This window comes from Pristis pectinata, chromosome 14 (assembly GCF_009764475.1).
Source record: "Pristis pectinata isolate sPriPec2 chromosome 14, sPriPec2.1.pri, whole genome shotgun sequence".
Lineage (NCBI taxonomy): Eukaryota > Metazoa > Chordata > Chondrichthyes > Rhinopristiformes > Pristidae > Pristis > Pristis pectinata.
The window spans coordinates 37,070,340-37,084,566 of record NC_067418.1 but is presented as its reverse complement, the minus strand read 5'-3'; the positions used below and the strand labels follow the sequence as shown (position 1 = coordinate 37,084,566).

The 14,227-nt window shown below is 41.3% G+C and overlaps 1 protein-coding gene across 1 annotated transcript in view; it reads right to left on the bottom strand.

Moving 5' to 3' along the window:
* Positions 1-130: 130 nt before the first annotated feature.
* Positions 131-14,227, bottom strand: part of tsg101a (tumor susceptibility 101a) — a 40,874-nt gene continuing 26,777 nt past the window's right edge. Inside the window, exons 7-10 of the mRNA XM_052028817.1 lie at positions 12,491-12,594; positions 3,845-4,047; positions 2,258-2,497; positions 131-430 (exon numbers count right to left, since the gene is read on the bottom strand). Of these exons, the coding sequence (XP_051884777.1) occupies positions 341-430; positions 2,258-2,497; positions 3,845-4,047; positions 12,491-12,594 (637 nt within the window). The 3' untranslated portion in view covers positions 131-340. The remainder of the gene's footprint in view (positions 431-2,257; positions 2,498-3,844; positions 4,048-12,490; positions 12,595-14,227) is intronic.

Genomic DNA, 14,227 nt, shown 5'->3' with positions numbered 1-14,227 from the left:
TCTTAAATCCCACCTGATCTTCCCCTCTTTATGAAGTCCATTTAAAGGACATATCAATGAGGAAAGAAGTCAAATGAATCCAGAGAAAATTTGATCCATTTTGTTGAAAGAAAACTGACAATACAGTCAATTAAGCTTGGAATTTAAAGAATCTTTATTCCAATTCCTACCTATCCTGAAGGTTACAGGTAAATACAAAGTGCCTTCACAAAAAGATGTTTCAAAGAAAACAATCAAAGTCAACATAATTTACAGCTAGCATATCCAATAACTTATCCTTTCTTTGAAATTGGTTAATTGCAGACAAAAAAAGGAGTCAGACCTGGCTCTAAAAATCAATTCAATACAAGTCACTAAGGCCAGCTGTCTTTCTTGCTTTCTGCATCAATGCTCGAAGCTGGAACTGTTTGCGAGATAAGAGACGCACGTGCTGTAGAGAGAAGAAAAATAACATTAGTGATGAATAAACTTATGTTCAGGAAGACATTGTTGAACTTGGTTGGAGGCTATTTTCTAATCCTGAATGATTAAGCTCAAACACAAGTAGTATTTCAGATCTGTTTCTCTTATTCCTTCATGGTGACTTGGGCAAAACCAGTCATGAGCAATGGAGCATAGCTTAGGACTTTTATTTAGCTAATTTTCTGAATCATTAAGAAACCCAAGGGATTAAACAAAAAAACACATTGTAGGCAACACCAAATTGGGAGTAGGAGTGCAGGAAATAGTCAACATCAAGAAGAATGTTGAACTTGTCAGAAGAGAGATGCAAATACAAACAGTACATTTTGGGAAGAATAGGGAAGTCATTCATTACTTGGAAGATACAAGTCTGGGTGGTGCTAAGGAACAAAGGGAACTCAGTCTATGAATATACCAATCATTAAAAGTTGTGCCAGAGGTTAGAAAGACCACAAAGAGAACAAAACACTAAGGAATAGAAAAGTAGTGAAGTTATGCCTTCATCAAATCTCAGCTAGACCACTGGGTACAGTGTAGCATTCTAATCACCACATCATTGAGTCATACAGCATGGATACAGGCCCTTTGGTCCAAAGTTCCCATCTAAGCTAATCCTGTGCTTGTCCCCTATCTTTGGAACCCGTTCTCTCCATATATCTGTCCAAGTGCCTTTTAAATGTTGTACTTACCTCAGCTTATAGAGGCTTAAGGATAATACCAGAAATATTGGGGTATTGAGATCTTTAAATTGATAAAAGGCTTGTAGTGTGGATACAGGGAGAATGTGAGGAAGACCAGAAATAAAGATCAAGAGGAAATGCAATAGGGAATTCAGATGAAACATCTTTACCCAAGAAATGGGTAGAATATGGAACTAGCCACAACAACATGAATAATATAGAAGCATTTAAGAACTGCATATTCTATGTAATCCCTCATGAATGCATTGCTCAGTGCCTCTTGATGGCTAACTAGTTGCTAGACTGTCAGATAACAATGACATATTTATATTCACAATTAATAAAGAACTGATGGCTAGCCCTTTGTTACAGAAAAAGCCTTATAGTATTTTAAGTTTCTTGGGCTTTCTGTAATGATCGATTCCATTTAGTGTCAAGCTTGAAGCTACCAATGAAACAAAGATTTACATTAAACTGAATCCCTTGGCATTACTCAGTCACAACAACAGTAGTAAAACTCTGCAAGGTGCTTCACATGAGCTTGAACTACATCTGGCAGCAAACCATGTAAGGTAACAATGGAGCAGCTTGATAGATTTTTTTAAGGATCATATTACAGCACAAAACTGATGAACAAAGTGCTAGGGCTGAAATTTCAGAGGTGGATTCTGGCAACTAAGGCATTGCTGCCAAAAGTAGAACAATTAAAATCAAATGCTTAAGGAGGTCCAAATTGGATTCGTGCAGAGATCTGAAGGTTGAAAGAACAGAGATAAAGAAGGGATTTTAAAAATGAAATAAGGATACAGGATGAAGAATAGGGTTTCATGGACTAGAGGTCAGAGGAGAAAATAAGGGGAGATAGGCCTGTAAACAGATATAGATGCAACCCTCAGGACTGGGTCTCACACCATACTAATCAAGAGATCTTAAACACTCAGGTTGATCACGTAGGACTGTTCAGGGTTGCTAACATTCACTTGTTGGGGTTACTCTCAACACTGCACTCAGGAGAATGATGTGGACAATACAGGAACTCATTACCAGAGACATTAAACAGGGCATGGAATAGGGCCCAAGGAGCATTGATTAACACATCAATTCAGACCAATCACCTTTAAGAAGACTTCCAAATCAATGACATCCCGTCTCAGGGCTTCACCCAGATAGAAAATGGTGTCCTCAATGGCATTCTCCTCTGCATAAAGATTAAGGATTTGTTTGTAGAGTGGGGCTGTTGGCACAACAACCTCATCAATGTCATTATTTTCAGACTGGCTCTCCATTTTCTCAAGTGCAACACTCAGCTCTTCATCCTTCTTCTTTAGTGCTTCAATGTTCTTGTCTACATCAGACTGGGAAAGTGACAGGTTTTGAGTCAGTGAAACTTCATACAATCTAACTGCTGGAGGAATGGTGATGGTAATTTTACAAAAATAACTACTAAATAGATATGCCATTTTGCAGGAATATGATCTACAGAATACAGAGGCAGACATTCCTGAGGCAAAATTCAAAACCACCCAAGCATCAATTGATGGTGATACCGAGTCATGCCGACATCAGTCCTCTTTCCTCTGAAAACATTTTTGACAATTTTTAAGAATCAAGTGCTCCAATACAGTGATAAATGAGGGTTAAGGGGAGATAGACGGTTTGGAGAGGAGGCAAGATTGAAAGCTACAGTTCCTTGACAGGCCAGATTGCCTTGACACACCTGTGCCTTGCAGTTTTCCGTGCTCGCTCCATACCCCCAACACACAGATGTCACTGCTGTGACCCATGAGGCATGGCAGGCTGCAAGCTCACGTGGTTTAACAAAAAATTTAAAAATCAGATACAAATAATTTGAAAACTTAAAACTAATTATAAACATAAATATCCACTGAAGTAAAACTAGAAATTTACCTTTAAAAGTCAGTAATCCACCATTCAAATGAATGGGGGTCAGGCTGGAGGCACCAGTTATGGCTGAAGTGAAGCAGAAGTGTCAGATGCACAGCTCAACCAGCCTCTCAGCTCAGCAACTTATGGAATGCCCCTGGCCTCCACGGCAATTCCACAAGGCTGAGAGATTCCTCAGATACACGTGCCTCCCTGTTCGAGGGTGTCGCAAGCACTGCAGCTACCCAGTAGTTCTCTACAGAACCCCCAAACAGCTGTCAGAGCATTCCAGCTCTTTAGGATTAGAGGGTGAACATCTCCACAATTAACTTATGAATTTCTATTAAAAAAACATGTCATTCCATAATGATGAATAAAGTTTTACAAAGAACATTCGGAAGGCCAGAGGTGATTCGCAAAATACAGGGGAAACCAAGGAAATTTGCTTAAATCTGGAATCAGGTCATTTTGTTGAAGCCACCATCAGCAGATCCATGTTGAGAATCCAAATTATAGGTCATTTCCAGAAACGCACACGTGTGCACACACACGCATGCATGCATGAGTTTTACAGCCTGTGGACAAGACTCTTCCAACTGATTCTACCATATTGTTAGGATCATTGAGGAAGTGGGACTGCAGAATATCATTCTGATCTTTAGAATATGCATGGCTAAAACCTGATAAGAAACAGGTTTAAATAAAAATGACTGGGTTAATCTCTTTCTGGCAAATTTAGCATGGTATAAATAATGGGATGCATTATCATATTGTTAGATTATAAAAGTTAGCAATCCTTTTCTGTGACTCAGTCTTACCATTTCCTGATCCAACTGACTGACCATCATTTCGAGCTTCTGGTGGCCTTTCTTCAGGTCTTCCTCTGTTCGTTTGAGGGCATCAAGTTCAGCCTGGGCACGGTCCATTTCTTCTTTCATCCGCCAACGCAGTTTATCACTAACTGCAGAGATCAATGAAGCACGGATTGTATCCTCACTAATGGTGTTATCTCTGCCAGGACCTGCAACACAAACAGAATGTCTGTTGCCAAATTATTAGAATCTCATACATTGTTCAGCAAACTGTCCAGAATAAAAACATACACATTGGCCTCAAGACTTGGATCAGACTTGATTCAACCATTTTGATCCCCCTTTCCTGATCATTTCAAGATTCAGGAAAGATGCACGGACAAAGTCAACCTTTCTTCCAGTATTGCAGTTACATCCTCAAAAAACACTTAAAAGAGCTGAGTGAAAGTTTATAATCTTTAAGCAAACGCTTTTATAAATGGCAATGACGGAAGTGGCAATGTGGCAGAAATGGAAAAATAGAAGTTGTGACATGGACCTCAACAGAAGTGTTTTAGTTATGAGATGGTGAATAAACTAAAGTGGCTAAAAGTATTCTATTATAAGGCCAATGGGGAAAAGTAGAACTTAATCAACATAGTCAAAATTGAAAGCATTGGAAGTATTCCAAATGGTATTGACGAAACCCACGTTTCACATGAACTCGAAGAATGATTTGTTGGGCTGAGGGTGGATTCCAATCTTGAAATATTGGGTTGAGAGTGTAAGGTGTGCAAGAGGAATTGTCTTATGTCCATGGTGTTATATTTTTAAAAATTCTCATTCTAAGAAATACATAAACTAAAATGATTTAAAATGCTGGTTTTATATTGTTACGGACTCAGTGAAAGTCCCTTTAAGATAGAGAGTGTGTGTGTGTGTGTGTGGGGCATGCTTACGTCAATAGAAGATAAAGGACGTAATGACGTTGTTGAAGAAGTCAGAAGAAGGAGAGAGAGAGAGAGAGAGAAGGGAGAGAGACACCAGCCTGCTAGTTTTCTCTATCGATGGATGAGAAACAATAACTGTGTCTGCCACTGAAATCCATGCATGGAAAAGTTGGAAGTAATCCGGTGGAGTTCACTTTGTTGCTGACCTGGAGAAGGAAACAGGTATTTGTGTGTGGACGACCACGATTCAGATGCTTTTCGGGGTGAGGAAGTCACTACCAAGTAAACACTGAAGTGTCGTTTGTGTTCCATCGTGGAACATTTGGATTTCGTATTTACTCTCTCTCTGTTTCTCTATGTCTACGTCTTATCTTCAGACAACGGTGGTTGTTGAAGAAGCCCTTGCTCATGTTTCACCTTATGGCTTGCGGAACTGAACTTTAAGAACCATTCCGGAACTGGGAGTTTTGGACTTTGTCACACACACACACACGACGAGTTTAGTTTTGGGGTTAACGTTCGAGGTTTAACATTTTTGAATTCTAACATACTAACATTTTTACTTTTATTTTACGTATTATCATAAGTAGTGATTAATAAAATAGTTTTTAACACTGAATCAGGCTCAGTGTGTTTCTTTTGTTGCTGGTTCGTGACAAAATTGGGGGCTCGTCCGGGATCCAATCCAAAGATTAACGAGTGTCGTCTGGGATCGTTCCCCAGATTGACGAGATTTGTTCGGGATTCAATCCAAAGGTTTTTGAGGGAGGTCTGATAAATTCTTTTTAATTGGCTTGTGTGTGTGGAAACCAGCAGCAATGGATATTAAGGCATTTTTGGAGTCACCAACCCAAAAGGGATTGGAGGTGGCGAAAAAGGATGATTTGATAAAGATTGCTACAAGGCTAAACCTTACAGAAGTAAAGCAGTCTATGAGAAAGGCAGATATTCAGAGACTGATAGCTGGCCATTATGTGGAAAAGAAGGTGTTTGAGAAGGAAGTGTTAAAACAGTTTCCTGGCAGTGAAATAACAATTTCTGAGGCACAGGTGCAGCTGGCAAAGATAGAGGCTGAACGAGAGCAAAATAAATTAGAAGCTGAACAAGAGCAAAGGAGATTAGAGGCTGAACGAGAGCAAACCCAGTTAAAGATAGAGGCCGAACGAGAGCAAACCCAGTTAAAGATAGAAGCCGAACGAGAGCAAACCCAGTTAAAATTAGAGGCCGAACAAAAGATAACTCAGATTAAGATAGAGGCTGATCTAGCAATGAAGCAGATGGAATTGAAGAGGATGGAGCTGGATAGCGAGGAGAAAAAGAGGCAGCATGAGTTAAAAATGAAGCGTAAGAGTTTGGAATCTGGTTCTGATGATGGTTTTTCAGCCAGCAGGGAGGTTCGATTAGTCCCTCCTTTTGAGGAAGATCAGGTTGATCAGTATTTCCAACATTTTGAAAAGGTTGCTGAGAGTTCAAACTGGCCAAAGAAAGGATGGGCTCTTATGTTACAGAGTGTAATTAAAGGTAAAGCTCAAAAAGCTTATTCTGCTTTGTCTGCTGAGGATGCAGCTGATTATACCAAGGTAAAACAAGCTATATTGAAGGCCTATGAATTGCTACCTGAAGCTTATAGACAAAAATTTAGAGACTTGAGGAAATCTGCAGATCAGGCTTATATGGAATTTGCCAATGGAAAGAGAATATGTTTTGAACAATGGTACATGGCTAAAAATGTAGATGGGGATTTTGATAAATTGAAAGAATTGATATTAGTAGAAGACTTTAAAAGATGTATTCCAGCTGAATTTAAATGAAAAGGCAGTGGAAACTTTACAAGAAACTGCTAGGTTGGCAGATGATTATGCTTTAACCCATAAATCCAAATGGGGACAACCTAAAACCTTTCAAGAGAGTTACAAGGACAATCCAGGTAAACCGGAGATTAAATTGGGAGGTAATCAAAAAGGAAAGGATGAAAAGAAGCCAGGGCTGGAGAAACCTGTTGAGCGTACTTGTTATTACTGTAAGAAACCTGGCCATGTGATATCTAATTGTGCCCTTTTGAAGAAAAGGAAGGAAGCTGTGCCTAATGCTTGTTTTCAGGAAATTAAAAATCAAAAAGGTTTAGGAGATGCTGTTAAAGATCAGTCCTTGCAAGAGGTAAAAGCGGAAAAGTTGGAGGAGGTGAGAAAAGAATTCCGTTCTTATGTGTCAGAGGGTTTTGTTTCACTGAATGATGAGTCACCCCAGGTGCCAGTGAAAATTCTTAGAGATACTGGGGCTAGTCAATCTCTCTTGCTGGACGGTGTTTTAAATTTTGGTGAAGAAAGTGACACTGGTGAGGTAAACCTAGTGCGAGGCGTTACAGATGACACCATATCTGTCCCTTTACACAGGGTGATTTTAAAGTCAAAGTTCGTAGAAGGACCAGTCGAGATAGGGATAAGACCTAGGTTGCCAGTGGAAGGAGTTTCTTTGTTATTGGGAAATGACCTTGCAGATGGAGAAAGTGATCCTGTGGTACGGTTAACAACCAAACCAAGGATTGATGAGTCTGAGAATGATCCAGATGTTTACCCATCATGTGCGGTGACTCGAGCTAGAGCTAAAGAATTAGCCAAGACAGACAGTCCGGTGCAGTCTGATGTGGTTCCTTGTGACAGTCCTAAACAGGAAGAAAATTATGATGCCTTATCTGAGACTTTTCTGTCTTCACTGGAGGATCAACATCCTTATAGTGAGCCTGAATTTAAAGAATTGTCTTTGTCGAGGAAGGATTTTATGGTGGAACAGACAAAGGACCCTGAGTTGACAGAATTGAAAGAAAAAGCTCTCTCATGTGAGGAGATTGAGAAAGTGCCAATTAGATATTATGTCAAAAATGGAGTGTTAGTGAGGAAATGGAGACCTCCTCATGTCCCTGTTAATGAGGAATGGGAAGTTATTCATCAGGTTGTTGTTCCAAAAGTTTATAGGGATGAAATTTTAAACCTGGCCCATAGTATGCCTTTGGGTGGTCATTTTGGGGTGAATAAAACTGTAGGGAAGATCTTGAAACAATTCTATTGGCCTGGTTTGAGAAAAGATGTGGTGATGTTTTGTCGAACCTGTCACACATGTCAGATGGTAGGTAAACCAAATCAAAAACCCCCTGTGGCTCCTTTGAAGCCAATTCCTGTTTTTGGTGAACCATTTTCGAAGGTGATTGTGGACTGTGTTGGCCCATTACCAAAGTCTAAGACTGGAAATCAGTATTTGTTAACCATCATGTGTGCCACTTCTAGATTTCCAGAGGCAATACCCCTTAGAAATATTAAGGCCAAGACGGTGTCAAAGGCTCTTTTAAAATTTTTTACCTTGTTTGGTTTGCCAAAAGAAATCCAATCTGATCAAGGTAGTAATTTTATGTCAAATTTTTTTCAACAACTAGTTTATGAGCTGGGAACAAAGCAGATTGTATCATCTGCATATCACCCAGAATCTCAAGGAGCTCTGGAGAGATTTCATTCTACTCTCAAAAATATGCTGAAGACTTATTGCTTTGAAAACACAAAGGATTGGGACGAAGGTATTCATTTACTTTTGTTTGCCGTTAGAGAATCAATCCAGGAGTCAATAGGATTTAGTCCGTTTGAGCTTGTATTTGGACATAGGGTGAGAGGACCTTTGGAGTTGTTAAGAGAGCAATGGGTTAATGAAGAAGTGCACTTGAGTCTGTTGGACTATGTCCAAAAATTTAAAACTCGGTTGGAGAGAGTCTGCCAGCTAGCGAGAGAGAATTTGAAAACCAGCCAGATAAGAATGAAGACATATTTTGATAGACGTGCTCGGCCTAGGACATTTGCAGTGGGGCAAAAGGTGTTGGTATTTTTCCCTAGCCAAAATAATCCCTTGCAATCTCGTTTTTCTGGACCCTATGTTATTGAATCTCGAGTGACTGATTTAACATATATAATCAAAACACCAGATAGACGCAAGAAAACACAACTCTGTCATGTAAACATGTTAAAACCTTATTATGAGAGGGATTCAGTTGTGGCCTTGGTGAATGATGTAAAGGTTGTTTCTAGAATGCCTGATGTTGATGTTGAGGAAGGCCCATTTAGACCAAATATTGTTCCATCAAAACTAAAAAACCAAAATATCCTGGAGAACCTTGAAACGAAGTTGGACCATTTACAAGTTTCACAAAAACAACAGATGAGAGAATTAATTTTAAAATTTAAAAATCTGTTCCTAGATGTTCCAAACAGAACATCGATAATTACCCATGATGTTGATGTTGGGGATGCAAAACCAATCAAACAACACCCATATCGAATGAATGTGGAAAAAAGTAAACTTGTTGATCAGGAAATAAAATACATGTTGGAAAATGATGTTATTAGACATTCTACTTCAAATTGGAGTTCGCCCTGTGTTATTGTACCTAAACCTGATGGAACTGTTAGATTTTGCACAGATTACAGGCAAGTGAATGCTGTAACGAAGTCAGATGCTTACCCTATTCCTAGGGTGGATGATTGCATAGATAGAGTGGGAAAGGCAAAATTTCTTACAAAGATTGACCTATTAAAAGGGTACTGGTGTGTTCCATTAACAGATAGAGGAAGGGAGATTTCAGCCTTTGTAACCCCTTCTGGATTGTATGACTACAACGTTTTGCAATTTGGAATGAAAAATGCTCCGGCAACATTTCAAAGAATGATTAATTCAGTGATTCATGGGTTAAACCATACAGATGCCTACATTGACGACTTAGTGACTGGGAATGATACTTGGGAAGATCACATCTCTGCGTTAGAAAGGTTGTTTGAAAGACTTTCTGAGGCTAACCTTACAGTTAACTTGGCTAAAAGTGAATTTGGCCATGCCACTGTGACGTATCTTGGTTATGTTGTAGGTCAAGGCAAGCAAGCTCCTGTTCAGGCAAAAGTTCAAGCAATAGCTGAGTTCCCTATTCCCACAGGTACAAGGACTGTTAGAAGATTTTTGGGAATGGTTGGATATTATCGAAAATTTTGTTGATGTTGCTCTTCCCCTAACTAATCTTCTGAAGAAGGGAGTAAAGTTTGTTTGGACAGATTCTTGTCAAGAAGCATTTGAGAAGCTGAAAGCCATTTTATGCTACCATCCTGTGCTCAAAACACCTGACTTTGAAAAGCCATTTTCATTAGCAGTAGATGCCAGTGATGAAGCTGCAGGAGCTGTGTTGTTGCAGAAGGGTGACCTTGATGATATTGACCATCCTGTAGCTTACTTTTCAAAAAAATTTAATGAGCATCAAAAGAATTATTCCACCATAGAGAAAGAATTACTGTGGCTTGTTTCAGCCTTGCAACATTTCAGTGTATAGGTTTGCACCGCTCAGAAACCATTGACTGTATATACAGATCATAACCCATTGGTGTTTCTGAGCCGATTCAAAAACAAGAACAGAAGGCTGTTAAACTGGAGTTTAATTTTGCAAGAGTTTGATCTCATGATAACTCACATTAAAGGCAAAGATAATGTGATTGCTGATTGTCTTTCCCAATGTTAAATGGGAAACATGTATCTGTACTAATCTGATAGTCTGTAGTTGTGTAGCATGATAATTATTAACATTACTAACTGTATGCGCGGTTAAATTTTTCTTGGGAAAATTTTTTTTTAGGTGGGAGGTGTTACGGACTCAGTGAAAGTCCCTTTAAGATAGAGAGTGTGTGTGTATTTGTGTGTGGGGCGTGCTTACGTCAATAGAAGATAAAGGATGTTATGACGTGGAAGAGGAGGAGGAAGAGGAGGAGGAAGAGGAGGAGGAAGAGGAGGAGGAAGAGGAGGAGGAAGAGGAGGAGGAAGAGGAGGAGGAAGAGGAGGAGGAGGAGGAGGAGGAGGAGGAGGAGGAGGAGGAGGAGGAGGAGGAGGAGGAGGAGGAGGAGGAGGAGGAGGAGGAGGAGGAGGAGGAGGAGGAGGAAGAGGAGGAAGAGGAGGAGGGAGGAGGGAGGAGGGAGGAGGGAGAGGAGGAGGAAGAGGAGGAGGAGGGAGGAGGGAGGAGGGAGGGAGGAGGGAGGAGGGAGGGAGGAGGGAGGAGGGAGGAGGGAGGGAGGAGGGAGGAGGGAGGGAGGAGGGAGGAGGGAGGAGGGGGAGGAGGAGGAAGAGGAGGAGGAAGAGGAAGAGGAAGAGGAGGAGGAAGAGGAGGAGGAGGAGGAAGAGGAAGAGGAAGAGGAAGAGGAGGAGGAGGAGGAGGAGGAGGAGGAGGAGGAAGAGGAGGAAGAGGAGGAAGAGGAGGAAGAGGAGGAAGAGGAGGAAGAGGAGGAAGAGGAGGAAGAGGAGGAAGAGGAGGAAGAGGAGGAAGAGGAGGAAGAGGAGGAAGAGGAGGAAGAGGAGGAGGAGGAGGAGGAGGAGGAGGAGGAGGAGGAGGAGGAGGAGGAGGAGGAAGAGGAAGAAGACGACGAAGAAGAAGAAGAAGAAGTAGTAGGAGAGAAGGGAGAGGGACACCAGCCTGCTAGTTTTCTCTATCGATGGATGAGAAACAATAACTGTGTCTGCCACTGAAATCCATGCATGGAAAAGTTGGAAGTAATCCGGTGGAGTTCACTTTGTTGCTGACCTGGAGAAGGAAACAGGTATTTGTGTGTGGACGACCACGATTCGGATGCTTTTCGGGGTGAGGAAGTCACTACCGAGTAAACACTGAAGTGTCGTTTGGGTTCCATCGTGGAACATTTGGATTTCGTATTTACTCTCTCTCTGTTCCTCTACGTCTACGTCTTATCTTCAGACAACAGTGGTTGTTGAAGAAGCCCTTGCTCATGTTTCACCTTATGGCTTGCGGAACTGAACTTTAAGAACCATTCCGGAACTGGGAGTTTTGGACTTTGCCACACACACACACAACGAGTTTAGTTTTGGGGTTAACGTTCGAGATTTAACATTTTTGAATTCTAACATACTAACATTTTTACTTTTATTTTACGTATTATCATAAGTAGTGATTAATAAAATAGTTTTTAACACTGAATCAGGCTCAGTGTGTTTCTTTTGTTGCTGGTTCGTGACAATATTCAGGGGAATTTCAGTTGGGATTCTGGTATACTGTATTGTACAAGAATGAGAGGCAAATTTTCCACTGCTGAGCAGTTGCTAGTAGCTATCTGTAAAGTTTAGAGTCAGCAAAATGTAGAAGATTCCTTTCTGTTAAACTTAATAGGCTTCTGGTGCATGATCTATGAGAAGCTAGAGGTCAACTAGGATTCCTGTTCCTGATATAGCTCAGTGACATTAAGAAGCTGAGGTGACAGACCTTAGTTAAGGCACCAATCAGAGTATTAAGGAGGACTCAGTGCTCCTGGGCTGAGGAGCAAGGGGGGGTGGGGGGGGGGAGGGGGGAGGACCAAGACTTCTTACTCTTGATCACTGTAATGATTTTTGTAAATACCGTACATATGGAATTTAGTGTTGGACTGGAACAGATTTTGCTGTGTTCCCCTAAGCAATCAAATAGTGAGCCAAAACCCATTCATGAGCTCACAAGTGAATATTGCCCAGCAGCCAAGATACTGGAGAGATGCTAAATCAATGTAACATCAACCTGTGCCTTCTGGTCTCTGCCATGCCCAATGGACAAGAACTGAACAAGTGCACCGTCTAAAGCAGCCACCTGATAAAACTTCACATTCCAGCTTTTACAGCACAGTATTTCCAGGTGTCCAAGCAAAAGAAAATTAAGTACATGTTCTCTTACCAACACCTGCAGCAGGAGGCTGGCTGGAGTATGGATGCTGCTGTGCAGTGCCTGTGGTTGGAGGATATGAACCTGAAGGGGGATAGGAAAATCCTGGAAACCCACTGGAAAGATAAATGAAAGAAAACCAGGCATCATTGTACTATAAAAATAAAGTAAAATCAACAACGAAGTACTGTAGTTGTACGAGAAGTACCACACTGGCAGCAAACTGAGGCTGGCACCAGCTGCCAGAGGAACATTGATACAAGATACCAGCATGACATTTGGCCAGATGAACAACATGGACTTTTGTTATCGCACTCTCTAACTGTATAATAAAGTACAAAAAGACCTTTCAGAAAGAAATATATTCAATAGTCTATTTGACATTGCAGACAATTTCAGCCTCCTTAAATGTTACGCCTAGTGGTAGACAGCAGTATCTTTTTTAGCAGATGCTAAAACAGCTATAAAATATGAACTGCAAGTAGCATCTGTACACTTGCAACATTTTTTTGCTAACAGGAAGTAGACATTCCTGACAAGACCAGCAGTTACTGCCACCCCCAGTTATCCTAACAAAAATGATGTTGGGCTTAATACTTGAAGCACTGCAGTCCTTCTGCTGGAGGTAATCCATAAGACATAGGAGCAGAATCAGGCCATTCGGCCCATCGAGTCTGCTCTGTCATTCAATCATGGCTGATTTATTTTTCCCTCTTCACCCCACTCTCCTGCCTTCTCCCTGTAACTTTTGATGCCCCGACTAATCAAGAATCTATAAACCTCCGCTTTAAATATACACAATGACTGCCTCCACAGCCATCTGTGGCAATGAATTCCACAGACTCACCACCCTCTGACTAAAGAAATTCCTCCTCATCTCTGTTCTAAATGGACGTCCTTTTATTCTGAGGCTGTGCCCTCTGGTCCTAGACTCTCCCACTACTGGAAACATCCTCTCCACGTCCACTCTATTCAGGCCTTTCAATGTACAGTAGGTTTCAATGAGATCCCCTCACCCTTCTGAACTCCAGCAAGTACAGGCCCACAGCCATCAAATGCTACTCATACATTAACCCTTTCCTTCCTGGGATCATTCTTGTAAACCTCCTCTAGATCCTCTCCAATGCCAGCACATCCTTCCTTAGATATGGAGCCCAAAACTGCTCTCCATACTCTAAATGTGGTCTGACCAAAGCCTTTCAAAGCCTCAGCATTACATCCTTGCTTTTATATTCTAGTGCTCTCAAAATGAATGCTAACATTGCATTTGCCTTCCTTACTACCGACTTAACCTACAAGTTAACCTCTAGGGAATCCTGCACGAGGACTCCCCAAGTCCCTTTCCACCTCCGATTTCTGAATTCACTCCCCATTTAGAAAAAAGTCTACGCCTCAATTCCTTCTACCAAAGTGCATGACCATACACTTCCCCACGCTGTATTCCATCTGCCACTTCTTTGCCCGTTCTCCCAACCTGTCCAAGTCCTTCCGCAGACTCCCTGCCCCTCCATCTACCTTTGTATCATCCACAAACTTGGCCATAAAGTAATCAATTCCGTCATCCGGATCATTAACATACAACATGAAAAGTAGTGGACCCAACACCGACCCCTGAAGAACACCACTAGTCACCGGCAGCCAACTAGAAAAGGCCTCCTTTATCCCCACTCTTTGCCTTCTGCCAGTCAGCCAATCTCCTTTCCAAGCTACTACCTTTCCTGTAATACCATGGGCTCCTATCTTATTTAG